General features: G+C 45.5%; 1 protein-coding gene across 2 annotated transcripts in view; it reads right to left on the bottom strand.

Moving 5' to 3' along the window:
* Positions 1 to 15186: 15186 nt before the first annotated feature.
* znrf3 (zinc and ring finger 3) overlaps positions 15187 to 20540 on the bottom strand; it is a 116736-nt gene continuing 111382 nt past the window's right edge. For both annotated transcript variants that reach the window (XM_031807025.1, XM_020475768.2), the window contains exons 7-8: positions 20198 to 20300; positions 15187 to 19857 (exon numbers count right to left, since the gene is read on the bottom strand). In XM_031807025.1, the coding sequence (XP_031662885.1) occupies positions 17957 to 19857; positions 20198 to 20300 (2004 nt within the window). In that variant the 3' untranslated portion in view covers positions 15187 to 17956. The remainder of the gene's footprint in view (positions 19858 to 20197; positions 20301 to 20540) is intronic.

Below are 20540 nucleotides of genomic sequence, written 5' to 3' on the forward strand. Positions count from 1 at the left end.
AGGCAGTAGCCTGCCTAACTCACAAACTAGAATCAGTGTGCCCACTCCAACAAGGTTAATTGACCCACAGTCCCACACGGGGACATGATATCATTGACGTGACGTGCAAATGAGCGATAGATTCGCGCAAATGTCACCATTCCAAAAAAAATTCGCGTGGGCTCCCCGTGCCGCCCCCGGCAAGATGCCGCCCAGGGCGGCTGCCCATGTCACCTACACCTAAATCCACCACGGTACCTACTCATTCCAGGTTTTAAAAAAATGTGTATTATTTTTCTACATAGTAGAATAATAGTGAATACATTAAAATGATGAAATAACACATATGGAACCCTGTAGTATCCAAAAAAGTGTAAAACAAATGAACATATATTTTATATTTGAGATTCTTCAAAGTAACCACCATTTACCTTGATGACGGCTTTGCACAGTCTTGGCATTCTCTCAACCAGCTTAATGAGGTAGTCACTTGGAATGCATTTCAATTAACAGGTGTACCTTGTGTCGTGGAAATTCCTGTATACTGAGAGAGACTTGAACCACCATTCAAATTATCAATCTTTATTTAACATTGATTCATTATTGCAATAATGAGACTGGTCGACCCCACATTGTTGTTTGTTGGACAGAGAGCCTAACCTTTTCAGAAAATGCTGGTTCTTAAATAGCTGACACTAAAATGCTTAATCATGGCTGGTTCTACCCCTCCCATGCAGATTGGGGGCATCATAAGCCTCTTTGGGGTCCTATTGTGGTTATCTGCACCTGGTGTTGTTTTAACCACCACCCAGCTTAGTCTCCCAGATGCAAGAATGGGTTTGAGAAAATGAGAGATTGTTCTAGTCCTAAACTATCCCGAGTAAAACATATTCTTGACCATATGCCCAGATTAGCTGCAGGGAGCTAGAGTGGAGACCATAAAAACACAGCGTCAGTAGAACAGAAATGTCTTACTATTTGTTAAGTATTAATTGTTAACTATTAATATCAAACAAATTAGGTAACTACGTAATCTTTCTCTCACACTTGTTAAAAATTCATTTGTGGAATATCTTTCCTTCTTAGTGTGTTTGAGCCAATGTGGTGTGTTGTGACAAGGTAGGGGTGGTATACAGAAGATAGCCCTATTTGGTAAAATACCAAGTCCATATTATGGCAAGAACAGCTCAAATAAGCAAAGAGAAATTACAGTCCATCATTACTTTAAGACATGTAGTGAAGTCAATCTGATTTTGAAAGTTTCTTCAAGTGCAGTCACAAAAACCGTCAAGCGCTATGATGAAACTGGCTCTCATGAGGACTGTCACAGGAAAGGAAGACCCAGTGTTACCTCTGCTGCAGAGGATTAGTATATTAGTTACCAGCTTCAGAAATTGCAGCCCAAATAAATACTTCACAGAGCTCAAGTAACACACACATCTCAACATCAACTGTTCAGAGGAGACCGCGTGAATCAGACCTTCATGGTCGAATTGCTGCAAAGAAACCACTACTAAAGGACACCAATAAGACGAAGAGACTGGAAATCTGATGGAAATCTGTCTTTTTGTCTGATGAGTCCAAATTTGAGATTTTTGGTTCCAACCGCCATGTCTTTATGAGACGCAGAGTAGGTGGTTCTCACCGTGAAGCATGGAGGAGGATGTGTGATGGTGTGGGGGTGCTTTGCTGCTGACACTGTCAGTGATTTATTTAGAATTCAAGGCACACTTAACCAGCATGCCTACCACAGCACTATGAAGTGACACGCCATCCCATCTGGTTTGCGCTTAGTGGGACTATCATTTGTTTTTCAACAGGACAATGACCCAATACAACTCCAGGCTGTGTAAGGGCTATTTGGAGAGTGATAGAGTACTGCATTAAATGACCTGGCCTCCACAATCACCCGACCTCATCCCAATTGAGATGGTTTGGGATGAGTTGGACCGCAGAGCAAAGGAAAAGCAGCCAACAAGTGCTCAGCATGTGTGGGAACGTCAAGACTGTTGGATAAGCATTCCAGGTGAAGCTAGTTGAGAGAATGCCAAGAGTGTGCAAAGCTGTCACCAAGGCAAAGGGTGGTTACTTTGATGAATCTAAAATCTAAAATATATTTTGATTTGTTTAACACTTTTTTGGTTTCTACATGATTCCATGTGTTATTTCATAGTTTCACCTTCCAAAGTTTTCACCTGGGGCAAAGTTTCACCTTCCAAAAGGACAACGGCCCTAAGCACACAGCCAAGATGACACAGAAGTGGCTTCGGGACAAGTCTCTGAATGTATTTGAGTGGCCTAGCCAGAGAGACCTGAAAATAGCTATGCAGCAACGCAGCTGGGAGAATGGGAGAAACTCCCCAAATAAAGGTGTGCCAAGCATGTAGCGTCATACCCAAGAAGACTCGATACTGTATTCATTGCCAAAGGTGCTTCAACAAAGTACTGAGTAAATGGTCTGAATACTTAAATGTCATTTTTCCGTTTTTTTATTTTTATAAACTAGCAAACATTTCTAATAACCTGTTTTTGCTTTGCCATTATGAGCTATTGTCTGTAGATTGATGAGGGAATACAAAAAAATATATTTTATAATAAGGCTGTAACATAACAAAATGTGGAAAAAGTCAAGGGGTCTGAATACTTTCCGAAGGCACTCTATATACAGTGCCTTGCGAAAGTATTCGGCCCCCTTGAACTTTGCGACCTTTTGCCACATTTCAGGCTTCAAACATAAAGATATAAAACTGTATTTTTTTGTGAAGAATCAACAATAAGTGGGAAACAATCATGAAGTGGAACGACATTTATTGGATATTTCAAACTTTTTTAACAAATCAAAAACTGAAAAATTGGGCGTGCAAAATTATTCAGCCCCCTTATAAGTTAATTTTGTAGCACCACCTTTTGCTGCGATTACAGCTGTAAGTCGCTTGGGGTATGTCTCTATTAGTTTTGCACATCGAGAGACTGACATTTTTTCCCATTCCTCCTTGCAAAACAGCCCGAGCTCAGTGAGGTTGGATGGAGAGCATTTGTGAACAGCAGTTTTCAGTTCTTTCCACAGATTCTCGATTGGATTCAGGTCTGGACTTTATGTTTGAAGCCTGAAATGTGGCAAAAGGTCGCAAAGTTCAAGGGGGGCGAATACTTTCGCAAGGCACTGTATTATTGATTAGATGAGTTTATTAATCACATACACAGGGTCGCAAATGTGATTGTAGGGTACAGTGAAATGCTTAAGCTCCAACAGTGCAGGTCAAAAAGAGAAGTGAATGAGATGGAGTTTTGGCCTGCATGGTGACATCACCAGGTGGTAAATTAGTTACTAGAACAATAAAAAATAGAGTTCTAAATCTCTCTGCCAATAACAGCTAGTTTTCTGTTTTCCCCTCCCCACTCAGACCACTCCCTAACTAAATTCTTGCTTAAGAAATTGCTCTTCGCTAAGAAGCTATTTTTGTGTCTTTTTGACCATTTTAATTGAAAACAATCACTGTAAGGTACTTTTACCCATAAATGATTTGATATTGAGATTTAAAAAAATTATGCATTATGACCTTAAATGAAGTTTGAGATGTTTTTATATTTATTTTTCACAAATGTGGTGTAGATTGTGTAGATCTGTAGGGAAAAAAATCACATTTAATATCTTTTGACATTTTTAAGGTAGCAACATGTGAAGACTGCAAGGGTTGTCACAGACTTTCATTAGGCACTGTAAGTATACAAGAGAGGGCTCTTCTGTGGAAGGACATAATGAGAACATTGTAGCTAAGTAAGTAAGCCAGAATGTCCCATAGGGCAGGAGCCTATCTCCCTTTTCTGTAGCATGGGGCAGCTTGATGTAGAAGTATACACCCTGGACAGGGTGAAAAAAAAGTGTTACTTGTTAAACAAAATATTTTTCTCAGAACAATTTTCGAATTTGGCAAGTGCGGCAATAATTTACACAGTCTTTTTTTTTTCAAGGGTGCCAATCATTTTGGCTGTGACTGTACATCCTGTATCGGTGGGTACCTACCAGGCCATCTTTCTAACGGTTTTGTAAAGTCAATAAAGATTAAGCAAATGTCCGGGTGAGGCAAAACACAAGGGTGAAGAGTTCCAGGGAAGAGTATGTGATATACAGGTATTTAGTATGATATATTTTTTGATTACTCATTGCTTCACAGTTAGGGACCCAACTTGATATGCGTGTGTTTCATTCACTTTGACAGCCCTAGTTTTAACTCGTATTTTCATGTGAAAAAATACAATGGTATCCATGAGAGATTGTTGTAATAATTGCAGTCAAGTTAGGATTCAGAGCATGCTGATCATGGTGTGGTCAGGAGATATACAGAGTTTACAGATGTTAGCACAATTAAGCCACTGTTTTGTGTGAAGGGATACAGTATGTAGCTAAAGGAGCAGTTAAAAGAGCACTGTCTTACACAGAAGGCATTGAATGTGTTTAGCCTAAAGATCCAGGGCTAGGTTAGTCTACCATAGAGAGAGAGGCACTGAGAAGCACTGTGTCAACAGTAAACCTAGTGACCCGCCCTATAGCACCCAGACCAGACCAGACCCAGCCTATAATCACTACGTACAAGCACCAGGAGGGAGGGAGGGAGAGACCCCAAACCTCCCCAGGCCGGAACACACCAGAGGCAAACTCTATGATTAGGGGATTTGGGGGTCTGAATTACAGACCACTATTCATATAGGCTTAGTTAACCCCCATAATAAACCTCACAGAAAGAGAAAGAGAGAGAGAGAGAGAGAGAGAGAGAGAGAGAGAGAGAGAGAGAGAGAGAGAGAGAGAGAGAGAGAGCACAAGGCATTTATGTTCATTTATAACCCAGAGAGAGCACAAGGCATACATCATTATTGTTCTGTTCCATTCCAGAACACATATGGGTTCCAGATGCCCTCATTTTCCAGAAGAGCAGCCTCATGTTTGAGTTAAATGACATGGTCAAAATCAACAAGGTTACGTGTGTTAAAGTATTTTTTAAATAACTATTAAGAAAGGCTAGATAAAATCAGACCACAACAATAAAGCCTTTTTTTTAAACACAAAGATCACCATTCCTTTCTGGATTTGTTGTAGCCTATATTTTTGCTTTGTCTGAACTAGATTGATATGTTTTGTGTTTTTTTGTGGATCCAGGAAGAAAAGCTGCTTCTTCTGCAAAAGCTAATGGGAGTCTGAATAAACCAATGCCCAATGATCCACCAATGGACTGTATTCCAGTTTATCCTGGTTACTACAGTATAGGCATTGGATGCAGGATCTCTAGTTTAGTTGGTAAACATTGACGCCCATGTGTGCCTAGCAGGGCGGGTTCTGTCCTGGCCTCCCCAGCACCACTGATAATGGTGTGGATAGACAATAGGGGGTGATCAGGGTCACACCCTGGCCTAACCCTGGGATAGTGGCCAGCTGTGATGGGGCCATGATGTTTACCCACCTGATCACACTCTGCACTACAGCACACACCCTATTATGGTGTGGTCACCGGCTCTAGCCTTCCCAGCCACCTCCATCTCTCTGAATCTCGCTTTCTTCAGGTTTACGTCTTCATCTCTATTTATCCTCTCCATCTTTCTCTTTGTATTTCTGACTGTTTCTCTGTCTTTCTCCCTCCCTGTCGCTGTCTCTCTCTGTATTTCTCTTTTTCTCTGTCTTTCTCTCCGTGTCCCTGTCTCTGTATTCCTCAACATTTCTCTTGCAACACTTTCTACGTTGTGAAATTCACCAACTGACACACCCGCTGACGCACTGGGGCTTATAATTTCAAGTGAATGCTTAGTATGGGTGTGTGCATAACCTAATATGCATGTGCACATACTGGTATAACCTGGTTTCTGTTTTTTTTTTTTTAAACCTCCCCTGTAAATACCTGGTGTCAATCACACAGCTTTTTAGTTTTATGATAAATTAAGTCTAGAGGATCCATGGTTGAACATTACCTTAAGTTGCCCTTATACCCATGTAGCTACAAAGTAATAGCTTTATATACCCCTGAACTCCATTACCATGTAATTACATAGCAGTTCCTATGGAAAAACTATCACTGTTTAGCTACCTATTACATTTTACAAGTATAATAAGCGTCGTGCCATGTGTGTTTTGCTCTTCTTCTCCTTACACCTTCTGATAAGATATCCACATTTTGCATGTGGATCCCCAGTAGAAAGAAGTTAGTGAACCAAGAGACTCAGTAGCTCGGCATAGTGCTTATAACCACTTACTGCAAGTTTATGAGCACTTAAGTGCTTATTAAGGGTCTTTCCAGACTTGAAAATTATGATATAGGGCTAGTTTGCATCATCCGCACTTGTCATTTCTGGACCAGGCCATATTTGTGTATGACAACCTAATTAAATAACCAGCAAAGCCCTTCGCGTTCATCTGTCAAATAGTTTCAGGTCAAAGATGACATTTCTTGCAGTTAATTGAGCATCGATAGCTGGGAAAAGGCGACGCTTTAGATCTAAGACAATTAGCTGTGTAAATGTATCTAAATCCACTAGTGGAATAGTGTTCATTGTCAATCCCCCATAATTGTCTTAGGGACTCTGCCAGGGCTTTCTTAGCCAGATAAGCTGTGCTTTGTTCGCCGAAGAGCTGGCGTAGCGCTCTTTTTGTTGCTGTGGGTCATCACATTTTACCCTGCTCTCTGTAGCTGTATACAGTCTGACTCAAAGACAACAACCCTGACAACACCAAATGATTAGACACTGTAGGGTGAGACCCTAAAGTCACTTAGTCCCCATGACATGGTCATTTATTTTAAGATAGAGGGTCACTAGGAAATATACAGCAACGGGAGACTTAATATAATGGAATTACTGTACTCCGTATGTGTTTGTACATGGGGCACCAGGTGTTGAGGATCTGCCACTGAAAACCTATAGGAGGAAATGGTAAACCAACATGGAAAACTGTGGGGTTTCACATGTGCACTCATACAATATCTGCAGGATGTATTGGAGTATATTTGCGTAGATAGAGCATAGTACTCAAAGCAAGGTTGGTTGTAGCCTACTGCATATCATGCTACACCATATGCTGGTGATAATGTGGTATCTGTGTACAGTATGGCACAACGCATGGCATTTTGGTTTAGCCCCAGAAACACAAAAAGACTACATTGAAGAATGTCTTTGGAATGAATAGTCCATCTTATCAGATATTGATGCTGTACTAAACCATTCTAATGCAACATCATTGTCTGATGCAACACCGTGGCAAAAAAGAGGAAATTCAGCTTTCTGACTCACTTATGTACCAATAATTTTTAGTAGAATCTTATGTCATAAGTGTCAAATCCAGTTCCTCAAATTACTATCAGGCAAAATAAAAGCAAAATAAATAATAAAAGCAAAATAAAAGCTGGCTATTTTTAAGGTGACAGTGGGCCCTGGTCAAAAGTAGTACACTATATAGGGAATAGGGTGCCATTTGGGGCAAATTCAGTGTGAATTAATCTCCTGCTGCTTGCCAACCAGTTGAAATGTCCCTTTGAAATGTGTGGCTTACAATACAGAATGCTTTGAGTGACCCCTGGTGGTGCTAACAGTGAGATTGGGGTGAATCTCAATTGTTTTCCTTCATTAGTCATAGACTTCATAGTCTTTGCACAGTTAATGTTCTCCACTTCCATGATGAATTTAAATTGAAGTGATTTGAGATTATTATTGTAATATTTATGAAATGTTAATTACACTAGTTTAACAGCAGCAAATGACAGTAGACTTTTCCTGCACCCTCTCTCTTCATGCCTGTCGCAAAAAGAATAAAGTTTTCCTCCAATGCGTTTAGAGAAGAAGAATCAAGGATAAACAATCGTAATACACAGTTGTTTTCGTATACAATTTGTATGACTACTTTAATACTATATTTTTATTGAATACTTTTTTTGTATAGATGTTGCGCTTTTGAAAGGAGAGGTGCGAGAAAGCATTTAATTGTACTGTGCAGTAGACTATGCTGTATTCTATGCATATGAATAAACTTGATTGATTGATCTCTTTGGGATGCTGATCCCCTCCCACTAGATGGAGATGGAGCAGAAGCAGTCTCATTTTCCAAAATGTGTTCCATGCCAACACTGTCAGAGTGTTCTCACATCCAAAACACAAGTCATATCCTGTCTCTCTCATTTTGTCACACCCTGATCTGTTTCATCTGTCATTGTGATTGTCTCCACCCCCCTCCAGGTGCCGCCCGTCTTCCTCATTATTAGTTCTCTGATTGTCTGTTGCCAGTTCGTCTTGTTTGTCAAGTCAACCAGCGTTTTTCTCAGCTCTTGCTTTTCCCTAGTCTCTCTTTTTCTCACTCTCCTGGTTTTGACCCTTGCCTGTCCTGTCTCTGAGCCCGCCTGCCTGACCACTCTGCCTTCCCCTGACCCTGCCTGCCGTCCTCTACCTTTGCCCCACCTCTGGATTACCGACCTCTGCCTGACATGACCCTGCCTGCCGTCCTGAGCCTGCCTGCTGTTGGCTGAACGCCATGACCGGGCGTTGGACAGTTTACTGGAGCAATTCCACAGGTTGTCAGGGAGGCCACCTACCATGGTGGTAACCCCACAGCTCCTCAGTGACTCAGCTGCTAGCAGCGCCGTCTCATCGGTCATTCCACCTTCTTGGGAGCCCCGCTTACCTTCCCAGGAATGCTTCAATGGAGAGCCGAGCACCTGTTGGGCGTTCCTAGCTCAGTGTGCCCTCGTATTCGAGCTTCAGCCCTCCTCCTTCCCCTCGGATCGCTCCAAGATAGCCTACCACATCACGCTGATGTCCGGGAGGGCTCTCACCTGGGCTACTGCCGTGTGGGAACAACAGCCTAGTCTGGAGGGGTTCGTGGGAGAAGTGAGGAAGGTTTTTGATGCCCCATTCTCCGGGAGAGAGGCCGCCCGGAAGCTAATCCAGCTTCGGCAGGACTCCTGCAGTGTAGCAGATTATGCAGCGGATTTCTGCACGTTGGCAGCAGAGTGCTTGGAACCAGGAGGCACTGTTCGATATGTTCCTGCACAAGCGCCTCGGGGGAGGTCAAGGACGAGCTTGCAGCCCGAGAGTTATCTACAGATCTCGATTCCTTCATCGCTTTGACAATCTGTATCGATGGGTGATTACGGGAATGACGGAGGGAGAGGATATTGGATTTAGCTCGCACGCCCAGGGATCCCACCGTGCCTCCGAGTCATTCCAGAAGCTCCCAATGGGCTCGTTGCCGAGAGAACCAGAGGCTTTCCGACCTGCCCCGAGGGTTGCCGAAGATGGCTGAATCACTGCTTCCTGAGCCTATGCAGCTAGGCAGAGCTGGGCTGTCGCCAGCGGAACAGCAATACAGGATTGACACGAAAAGTTGTCTGTATTGCAGGACTCTTGGTCATTTCATGTCCTCTTGTCCTTTAAAAGATCAGGCTCACCAGTAGGAGCGAGTACTCTGGTGGGCCATATGGAGAACGTTCCTGCTTCCCCTGCTCGCACTCTTTTTCATGCTATTCTGCTGTGGGGAGACCAGTCCTAATCCCTCCGGGTTCTCATGGACTCTGGGGCCGACGAGAGCTTTTTGGACACTACCCTGACGTCCGAGCTGAACATCCCCACTCAGCCCCTCTCCATTTCCATGGACGTTAGAGTGCTGGACGGGCGCTCTATAGGCCGAGTCACCCACAACACCACTCCCATCAACCTACGTGTGTCTGGGAACCACAGCGAAGCCATCCAGTTCCTGCTCACCAAGTCCACTCAGATATTCGTGGTATTGGGATTCTCCTTGCTCCAGCGACACAATCCCCTTATTAACTGGTCTACTGGTGCCATCATGGGCTGAAGCCCGTTCTGCCACGCCCATTGCCTGAAGTCAGTACAACGTGCCCCGGGATGTCTTCCCGGGGGCTCAGAAGGTGCCACAGGCCTCTCCGCCATTATTGTGGAGTACCAGGACCTCCGGAAGGTGTTCAGCATGGCCTGGGCCACTGCACCTGCTGCACCGACCTTATGACTGCGGGATTGACCTTCTCCCTAGCACGACACCGCCCCGGGGATGACTTTACTCTCTGTCGGGAACAGAGACAAATGCGATGGAGACCTACATCGGGGACTCCCTTGCTGCAGGATTCATCCGTCCTTCTTCTCCCGCCGGGCATCGACTACCGGGATCTCAACGACAATGGTGAAGAACCACTACCCGCTACCACTCATCTCCTCGGCCTTTGAACCGCTCCAGGAGGCCACCGTGTTTTCCAAGCTGGATCTACAGAACGCCTACCACCTGGTGCAGATACGGGAAGGAGACGAGTCAAAAAGCGCCTTCAACACAGCCAGCGGTCTCTACGAGAATCTGGTAATGCTATTTGGCCTTACCAACACCACTGATGTGTTCCAGGCTCTGGTCAAGTATGTTCTCTGCGACATGTTGTACCGGTTTGTCTTTGTCTACCTAGATGACATACTCATCTTCTCCCGTTCCACCCAAGAACATGTGCTCCACGTCTGACGGGTTCTCGAACGCCTCCTGGAGAACCAGCTGTTTGTAAAAGCAGAGAAGTGCGAGTTCCATCATTCCACCATCCCTTTTCAGGGTTTCATCATCGCCGCAGGGAGTATGCAAATGGATCCCGGGAAGGGGAGAGTGGTGGTGGATTGGCCCCAGCCTACTTCCAGGGTGCAGCTGCAACGCTTCCTGGGGTTCGTCAACTTCTATCGCCGCTTTATCCGGGGTTACAGCACCCTGGCTTCCCCCCTGTCTGTACTCACCTCGCCCAAAGTTCTGTTCACGTGGTCTCCAGCTGCTGACCAGGCGTTCCGGGACCTCAAACGTCGCTTCACAATAGCTCCCATCTTGGTTCATCCGGACTCTTCCCGTCAATTCATGGTGAAGGCCGAGGTTTCTGATGTCTCCCACCACCTCAAAGCCATGGAAAATAACTACAATGTGGGGAATGGTGAGCTTCTCGCTGTGAAGATGGCGTTGGAGGAATGTAGGCATTGGCTGGAGAGGGCGGAACACCCATTCATCATGTGGACCGACCACAAGAACCTGGAGTATCTCCACACCGCCAAGCCTACTCAACTCCAGGCAAGCCAGATGGGTCCTGCTGTTCACACGGTTCAACTTCTTCCTCTCGTACCGGCCGGGATCCAAGAATGTCAAGCCGGTGGCACTGTGACCATCCTTCCCACCTTGTGCCTGGTGACGACATTCAACTGGGGTAGAGGGAAACAGGTTCGGGAGACGCAGCGGTCCCAGCCGAACCCTGGGGGGGGGGGCCCTGATAATTGGATGTTTGTGCCTGACGCTGTCCACTCTGCGGTCCTGGAGTGGGCCCACTTCTCCAGGCTTGCCTGCCACCCTGACCCTGTCCTTCGTGCAACAATGCTTTTGGTGGCTTATGATGGTTCTGGATGTCGCCGCGTTTGTCTCCGCCTGCACGGTCTGTGCTCAGAACAAGACTCCTTGGCAAGCTCCGGCTGGTCTTCAGCAACCACTGCCTGTCCCTCACCAACCCTAGTCCCACATATCCCTGGATTTCGTCACGGGCCTCCTCCCATCTGAGGGCAACACTGCCATCCTGACTGTGGTCGACCGGTTCTCCGGGCTGATCACTTCCTTCCTCTCCCCAAACTACCCTCGGCCAAGGAGACGGCCCAGCTTATGGTGCAGCATATCTTCCGGATCCATGAACTGCCCATAGACATGGTCCCTGGCCGGGGGCCTCAGTTCTCATCCCGGTTCTGGAAGGCATTCTGCGTCCTCATTGGGTCGTCGGCCAGCCTGTCCTCTGGGTTCCACCCTATGTCCAATGGCCAATCGGAGCGAGCCAACCAGGATCGTGAGACTACTCTGCGCTGCCTGGTCTCCGCCAACCCCACCTTCTGGAGCCAGCAGCTGGTGTGGGTCGAGTACGCCCGCAACACCCTTCCCTGCTCTGCCACGGGCCTATCGCCGTTTGAATGTTCCCTGGGGTATCAGCCCCCGCTATTCCCCGAGCAGGAGGAAGAGATTGGCATACCTTCTGCCCAGATGTTTGTCTACCGCTGTCTTCGTACCTGGAGGAGAGCCCGGTCGGCCCTCCTCAAGACCACCTCCAGGTATCGACGACAGGCGGATCGCCATCGGACCCCGGCTCCCCGGTATCGTCTTGGGCAGAAGGTATGGCTATCCACCCGGGATCTGCCCCTCTGGGTGGAATCCCGCAAACTCTCCCCCCGGTTTATCTGCCCATTTCCCATCTCCAAGATTATTACCTCTGCTGTTCGTCTTCTGTTGCCCCGTACCCTTCGTATACATCCCACTTTTCATGTGTCCAGAGTCAAACCTATGTCTCACAGCCCTTTGTCTCCTGTTTTCTGTGTATTTATACCTGTGTTCTCTGTTTGTCTGTTGCCAGTTCGTCTCATTTGTCAAGTCAACCAGCATTTTTCTCAGCTCCTGCTTTTCTCCTGTCTTGTAAGTATTTAAATAACAAATACACATGTATTTGAACTAGAGGTCGACCGATTAACCGGAATGGCCGATTAATTAGAGCCGATTTCAAGTTTTGATAACAATCGGAAATCGGTATATTTGGGCGCAGATTTGCCGATTTAACTAGGCAAGTCAGTTAAGAACACATTCTTATTTTCAATAACGGCCTAGGAACGGTGGGTTAACTGCCTTGTTCAGGGGCAGAACAACAGAAGGAGACTGCCTGTTACCCGAATGCAGAAAGCCAAGGTAAGTTGCTAGCTAGCATTAATCTTATAAAAAAACAATCAATCATAATCACTAGTTAACTACACATGGTTGATGATATTACTAGATATTATCTAGCGTGTCCTGCGTTGCATATAATCTGACTGAGCATACAAGCATACAAGTATCTAAGTATCTGACTGAGCAGTGGTAGGCAGAAGCAGGCGTGTAAACATTCATTCAAACAGCACTTTCGTGCGTTTTGCCAGCAGCTTTTCGTTGTGCTCCATGCATTGCGCTGTTTATGACTTCAAGCCTATCAACTCCTGAGATGAGGCTGGTGTAACCAAAGTGAAATGGCTAGCTAGTTAGCGCGCGCTAATAGCGTTTCAAACGTCACTCTCTCTGAGTCTTCTAGTAGTTGTTCCCCTTGCTCTGCATGGGTAACGCTGCTTCGATGGTGGCTGTTGTCGTTGTGTTGCTGGTTCGAGCCCAGGGAGGAGAGGGACGGAAGCTATACTGTTACACTGGCAATACTAAAGTGCCTATAAGAACATCCAATAGTCAAAGGTTAATGAAATACAAATGGTATTGAGGGAAATAGTCCTATAATTCCTATAATAACTACAACCTAAAACTTCTTACCTGGGAATATTGAAGACTCATGTTAAAAGGAACCACCAGCTTTCATATGTTCTCATGTTCTGAGCAAGTAACTGAAACGTTAGCTTTCTTACATGGCACATATTGCACTTTTACTTTCTTCTCCAACACTTTGTTTTTGCATTATTTAAACCAAATTGAACATGTTTCATTATTTATTTGAGGCTAAATAGATTTTATTGATGTATAATATTAAGTTAAAATAAGTGTTCATTCAGTATTGTTGTAATTGTCATTATTACAAAAAATATACAGTGCCTTGCGAAAGTATTCGGCCCCCTTGAACTTTGCGACCTTTTGCCACATTTCAGGCTTCAAACATAAAGATATAAAACTGTATTTTTTTGTGAAGAATCAACAACAAGTGGGACACAATCATGAAGTGGAACGACATTTATTGGATATTTCAAACTTTTTTAACAAATCAAAAACAGAAAAATTGGGCGTGCAAAATTATTCAGCCCCCTTAAGTTAATACTTTGTAGCGCCACCTTTTGCTGCGATTACAGCTGTAAGTCGCTTGGGGTATGTCTCTATCAGTTTTGCACATCGAGAGACTGAATTTTTTCCCATTACTCCTTGCAAAACAGCTCGAGCTCAGTGAGGTTGGATGGAGAGCATTTGTGAACAGCAGTTTTCAGTTCTTTCCACAGATTCTCGATTGGATTCAGGTCTGGACTTTGACTTGGCCATTCTAACACCTGGATATGTTCATTTTTGAACCATTCCATTGTAGATTTTGCTTTATGTTTTGGATCATTGTCTTGATGGAAGACAAATCTCCGTCCCAGTCTCAGGTCTTTTGCAGACTCCATCAGGTTTTCTTCCAGAATGGTCCTGTATTTGGCTCCATCCATCTTCCCATCAGTTTTAACCATTTTCCCTGTCCCTGCTGAAGAAAGGCAGGCCCAAACCATGATGCTGCCACCACCATGTTTGACAGTGGGGATGGTGTGGTCAGGGTGATGGGCTGTGTTGCTTTTACGCCAAACATAACATTTTGCATTGTTGCCAAAAAGTTCAATTTTGGTTTCATCTGACCAGAGCACCTTCTTCCACATGTTTGGTGTGTCTCCCAGGTGGCTTGTGGCAAGCTTTAAACAACACTTTTTATGGATATCTTTAAGAAATGGCTTTCTTCTTGCCACTCTTCCATAAAGGCCAGATTTGTGCAATATACGACTGATTGTTGTCCTATGGACAGAGTCTCCCACCTCAGCTGTAGATCTCTGCAGTTCATCCAGAGTGATCATGGGCCTCTTGGCTGCATCTCTGATCAGTCTTCTCCTTGTATGAGCTGAAAGTTTAGAGGGACGGCCAGGTCTTGGTAGATTTGCAGTGGTCTGATACTCCTTCCATTTCAATATTATCGCTTGCACAGTGCTCCTTGGGAGGTTTAAAGCTTGGGAAATCTTTTTGTATCCAAATCCGGCTTTAAACTTCACAACTTCACAACAGTATCTCGGATCTGCCTGGTGTGTTCCTTGTTCTTCATGATGCTCTCTGCGCTTTTAACGGACCTCTGAGACTATCACAGTGCAGGTGCATTTATACGGAGACTTGATTACACACAGGTGGATTGTATTTATCATCATTAGTCATTTAGGTCAACATTGGATCATTCAGAGATCCTCACTGAACTTCTGGAGAGAGTTTGCTGCACTGAAAGTAAAGGGGCTGAATAATTTTGCACGCCCAATTTTTCAGTTTTTGATTTGTTAAAAAAGTTTGAAATATCCAATAAATGTCGTTCCACTTCATGATTGTGTCCCACTTGTTGTTGATTCTTCACAAAAAAATACAGTTTTATATCTTTATGTTTGAAGCCTGAAATGTGGCAAAAGGTCGCAAAGTTCAAGGGGGCCGAATACTTTCGCAAGGCACTGTATATATATAAAAATAAAAAAAGCGGCAGATTAATCGGCATCTGCTTTTTTTGGTCCTCCAATAATCGGTATCCACGTTGAAAAATCATAATCGGTCGACCTCTAATTTGAACCTAAGGTGTGTGTACAGGCACAGAACAGCAGTGACTTCAGTTCTAACTTTGGCTGTCAAGCCCAAAAACTGCAGTGTGTACTCAGTTAATCATAGTCTTTGTCTGGCCTGTAGTTAAGTTGCATGGTTTGAAATATTCCACAGATGCTTTCCTCCAAAAATGGTCTTCCCAAAAGAGATGTATCCCAGACTTAAGACATCACTTCTAATTGAACTGTTGTGAATTAAGATGACAAGGTTAGGAAGAAAGATGCCACAACATGATTTACTTGAATAAAACTGTATATTTTACAGATCTTTGTACACTTTAATTACAAAACTGTATGATACTACATTTTTTAAATCAGTTTTTGGTCAGAGAATATTTAAAATCGTCTTATGTGCAATTACCATGTATTTACAAAGTCTCATGTTAGTGATTTATCAAAGAAAGCAACCAAATAACAACTCCAAAATGTTCATACACAACATAAGACATGGCTTAAAGATAAATATATTAGTAAATAAATATTCAGAGAACATATTTCCATTTATGAAATGTGCTGCTATACAGATACAGAAATATACAGATTGATTTCTAACCTTTTTAAAATGGTAATGATGGAGAAAATAATAATATTTCTTAAATTGTTTTTAAAAAGCATTTTTTTGTACACATTTTCTTTTTATATAATCTTAAGTGCTACAAACAATTAAAACAAATTAAATAGTGACTTGCGTACCCCCAAATTTTCATTTGCAACACATCTCTATGCAAAGGCAAGATTAGATTCTCAATATCTTTAATTTATTAGGGCTCTGGGTTAACATATAAATATTGTTATTTCAAAACAAATGCCTCTGTGAAGAGAATGGGTACATTTCATAGAAACAGTAGAATACAGTCTGTAAAACAAACAGAAAGAAGGTATGAATGAACAAACAACGTTGATATTGTTTGTGAGCATGGTGTGTATTGTGTGATTTAATCATAAAAAATAAAAAAATCTAAAATCAGATGTGCTGCTTTTTTTGTAACTGTGTTGTAAAAAATACATCAACAAAAACACACAGCCACAGTATAAAAGAGATCCTTGTGAATTATACTTTTTTCCTTTGGCCTATTTTTATTTAAGCAACACAAGAGCCTCATACGACCATCTACATTAGAGCTTAAGTGTTGAGGAGGCTAGATGAGTAACTGCCCCCCCCCCAAAAAAAAACATGAGCTTCTAAACTAGAAATAGTAACTCAAATGGATATGAAACCAATCCTTTGAAGATTTCCAAATCTCTTTTGAGGAACTCAGAGAAACATTGTCACTATGTGGACCTCTATTCAACCAAAAAGTGACACAGTCCCACCCCAGATAGTAAGTATGGCTCGCTGGCCTAAGGCTTGGTGTTGGTCTGAGTATACCACCAACAGACAGAACTGTAGAGTAGTTTGTATAGCTTAGCTTCATCTTCTCAATGAGAGAAGTGGGTGACTGACTGACACTGGCTGTCCTCCAACTACCAAAGATCCGAATCCCCAACAAACCCCCTAAAAAAAGAAAAAAGGAAAGGTTTTGGTATTCTTACATAACCTTTCATCTGAGTTGGTGGTTTGTTGAAGCTTGTTATCCAAGCTGTATAGGTAACTGTATGTCATAAAAGAAGTACAGTACAGTACACACATAGTCAGGTCTAAAGGTGAGCAAAACAAGACTTATTTTATGCTAATACTATTGCTCAGAGGGAGATACTTTATTTAACAAGTAATACAAAAAAATATTGGTACCCCTCTTTTCAATACTCAAGCACCCTCCCCTTGTGAGGATAACAACATTGTCTTTTTCTAAAAATGTTTTATGAGATTGGAGAACACATTGGGAGGGATCTTAGATCACTCCTCCATACAGAATCTTTCCAGATCCTTGATATCCTTCATCTGCACTTATGGACAGCCCTCTTCAATTCAAACCACAGGTCTTCAATCGGGTTCAAGTCCCGAAAAAATAATACAGCTCAGTATTTGTATTATTTATTGTATACAGTCTTTTTTGCTCATCTTTAACAAGGGTGCCAATCATTTTTGACCTGACTGTACGTATAGTGCATACATACTGCATGTACATCCAGGCATTTGTGTAATAAGAATTAACAAGAAGAGGGAAAAAAAGGGAAAGAAATCCTCAAAAGTTTTGCACAAAATGGAGTTTCGATATCATGTGAAGAAAAACAACTCACCAAATCAGAAAATACAATCTCACAAACTGGGCCCAGCTAACACAATTAGTTGATCTTCTCATGGGTCTCATGACTGACCCTGGCTGGCACTGATGGTATGTGGTAGTAGCCTACATGTCGTGTTGTGCCCCTGCCAAGCCAACCACTGAACTTCCACCCATATGTCGTAGCCTGATTCTCTATCACAGCCTGTAGAAGCTGCTGGTGGGGCCACGAGGTGGGCTGAGCCACAGGAATGAACTGGATAGGCCTGGTTACACCAGGCAGGCCATCATATAATTTTCAGTAGAAATCCACACCATCACCATATAGGATTATAACATTCAGAGCTCAGCGAGCAAGGCTTAGAACAAGGCAACTGAGGGTTTGTTGATTGACTGACTGAACGACTGACTGGTTCGGTACCAAAGAGGCTGTTTCTGGGCTCCACACCCCCTCATATACCCCCAAGCCCCTCATCTGTAGCTTTACTGTTTCCCGACGCATCGTGGTTAGTGGCGTTCCGGGGGTGGAACAGGGCCCTGGTCTCTTCCTCCTGGGTGGGGTAAGTTTGACCTCTGAACTGTCCTGAAGTAAAGTACCCCCCTTCACCTGGCTCCACCTGCCAACGAGTCCCAGTCCGCCCCTCGCCCCCTTGCCCTTCCCCCGTGATGATGCTGCCTAGCAGTAGGCTGCTCTGGGTCTCCGCCCCCAAGCCCGGCTCACAGTCTGTGTCCTCATGGATTATGGGTATTCTCTGGCTGAGCTCGCCACAGCAGCCCTGTCCGGAGCAGGCGTCTGAGTCTGCAGCGTGGTGTGCGTACTGCACGTTCACGGCATAATCCTCATTATAGCGCCCCCCTGTGGCCCGGTGGACCTTCATCTCCTTGTAAAAGAAGCAGGGCAGGCCCTCGTAACTCACCTGCTCCGACGGAGCTAACAGGTGCTCCCCCTGGCCGTAAAAGTTCTGCTGATGCTGAGAGGCGGAGCTCTGCTGATGGAACTCTGCCCCCCTGTGACAGCCACGCCCCGAGGAGGCCAGAGACCCAGCCGTGTCCGAGTCCTGCTGACCTATGCACTCCATGTTGGGTGGGAGTACCTCGAAACAGCAGCTACACGCCCCTGCTCCTACTCCCCCCAGGACATGATTCCCCCCTATCTCCTCCCCTGTCTGCCCCCCCTTCCCTCTGTCAGCGGCTCCCTCTAGAGGGCCAGCTGAGGTAGTGCTAGTGGTGCTGGTGTCCCTGGGTTGCTCCAGTGACGAGCGGCTGCTGTAGTTGGGCTCCAGACTGCAGCTGGAGAGCTGGTCCCCCGAGCCGAACCCACAGGCTCCTGGAGGAGGCTGTGGCTGCAGGCTGCAGCCATCTTGGCCCCCCGAGGGAGCTGGGGTTAGGGAGTCTTCGGCTGTGGAGGGACAGGCGGTGGAGGCCCCTGCGGCTGTGGCCCCTGGCTCCCCTTGCGAACCCCTGCAGGGGCTCTTACTGCGGTAGACGTAGGGGTCGTAGTCAGAGCTCAGGGAGCTGCGGAAGGTAGAACAGGAGCCGTATACCCCCTGGTTGCTAACCTCGGTGCAGTCCAGCATAGAATCACTGGATGAACAGTGGCACTGGCCCGAACTGCTGCTGCTGCTGTCGCTGCCCGGACAGTCGGCTAGGTAACCGCTGCACACAGAGTGGTGGCCATGGTAACAGCCCAGGCCTGAGGCACCGCTCCCTGCCTCCCCTATCCTGGAGCTGGTAGCAGGGGCCATGTGGACCACCGTGGGGTAGAGCAGACCCCCCTGGAAGGCCCTGCTGTGGTGGCCCTTGTGGGGCCCGGCACCCCCAGCCACCCCCACAACACCTGCAGCCCCCTCACCCTGCTGGGGGAAGGTCAGGCCCTGGAAGTAGTAGTGTTGGTACATGGTCTCATACTGCGAGTAGCAGGCAGCACGCGAAAAGCTGCGCCCATGGAATTTGGGCCTCTTGAAGGCTCCAAGGTGGGGCCCGGACTGCTGGTGCTGGGGGTAGGTGGGGGGGTTGAGGCCCAGGCCGCGGTGTTGGTGCTCCAGGCCACAGTGGTGGGGGTTGAGGGAGTGGTCCAGGTGCATGGTAGTGTGGGGGTGGTAGCCCCGGAGGAAGGTCCCGGCGTGGGCAGACTGGGGAGGGTACAGGCCCTGGGGGTCTGGGTGGTGGTCCACAGTGAGCATTGTGATGGGGTTACCATGGGGGTCCATGGAGGTGCGGGTGGGGTAGGTAGTCACCTGCCCAGCACGGTGCACCCTGCCTGGGTAGTGGACGGGCAGGACTACCCTCTGCTGCCGGCTGTGGATGGGATTGCCATCCATGCAGACAGGGCCGGGGTTCCCCTTCTTTTGCTCTGAGAAGAGGGGTGTGAAAGAGGGAGAGTGTTTGATTAAGGAGAGAGAGAGTAGAGAGAGTCAAAGAAGAGTCTTTCAAAGGTTAGCTTTGTTACAGTTACAGTTTCATGTGTTGTAATATTTACTTTATTTCATGAAAAGGGTATTTTACATCAACTGCATTTTGCTTGAACTGTTTTAGTGTTTTGTGTCGTCTAACAAAAGTGCTGGAAACTCTTATTAGAGAGCCACAGGTGCTCCCCCACTGGCACCCTGTTCCCCATATAGTACACTACTTTTGACCAGGGCCCGTAGGGAGTAGTGTGCCATTTGGGATGCGGCCAGTGTGTACCAACTCACCGATAATGTTGTGTCTACAGTGAGGGCAGGTGTGGTGCTGGAGGAGCCAAGGGTCCACACACTTCTTATGGAACCTGTGGGCACAGGGGATGACCCGCAGCTCCTGTTGAGGGGAAGGAGAGCAGGAGAAGAGGAGGAGGAGGAAACAGGGGGAGAGGAGGAGAGGGGGATGAAGAAGAGTTAAGGTTAGGTAAATGGCTTATGCCATCGAAGGACATCATTGGCGTTTGATGGATGAATGGCCAACAGGTGGCAGCAAAGCAGCAAGAAGGTTTCTCTTCTTCACCGGTGTCACATTATACATCAGTATACAGCTACACTGAACAAATCCAACCCCACCATC

The sequence above is a fragment of the Oncorhynchus kisutch genome, linkage group LG3 (genome assembly GCF_002021735.2).
Source record: "Oncorhynchus kisutch isolate 150728-3 linkage group LG3, Okis_V2, whole genome shotgun sequence".
Classification (NCBI taxonomy): Eukaryota; Metazoa; Chordata; class Actinopteri; order Salmoniformes; family Salmonidae; genus Oncorhynchus; species Oncorhynchus kisutch.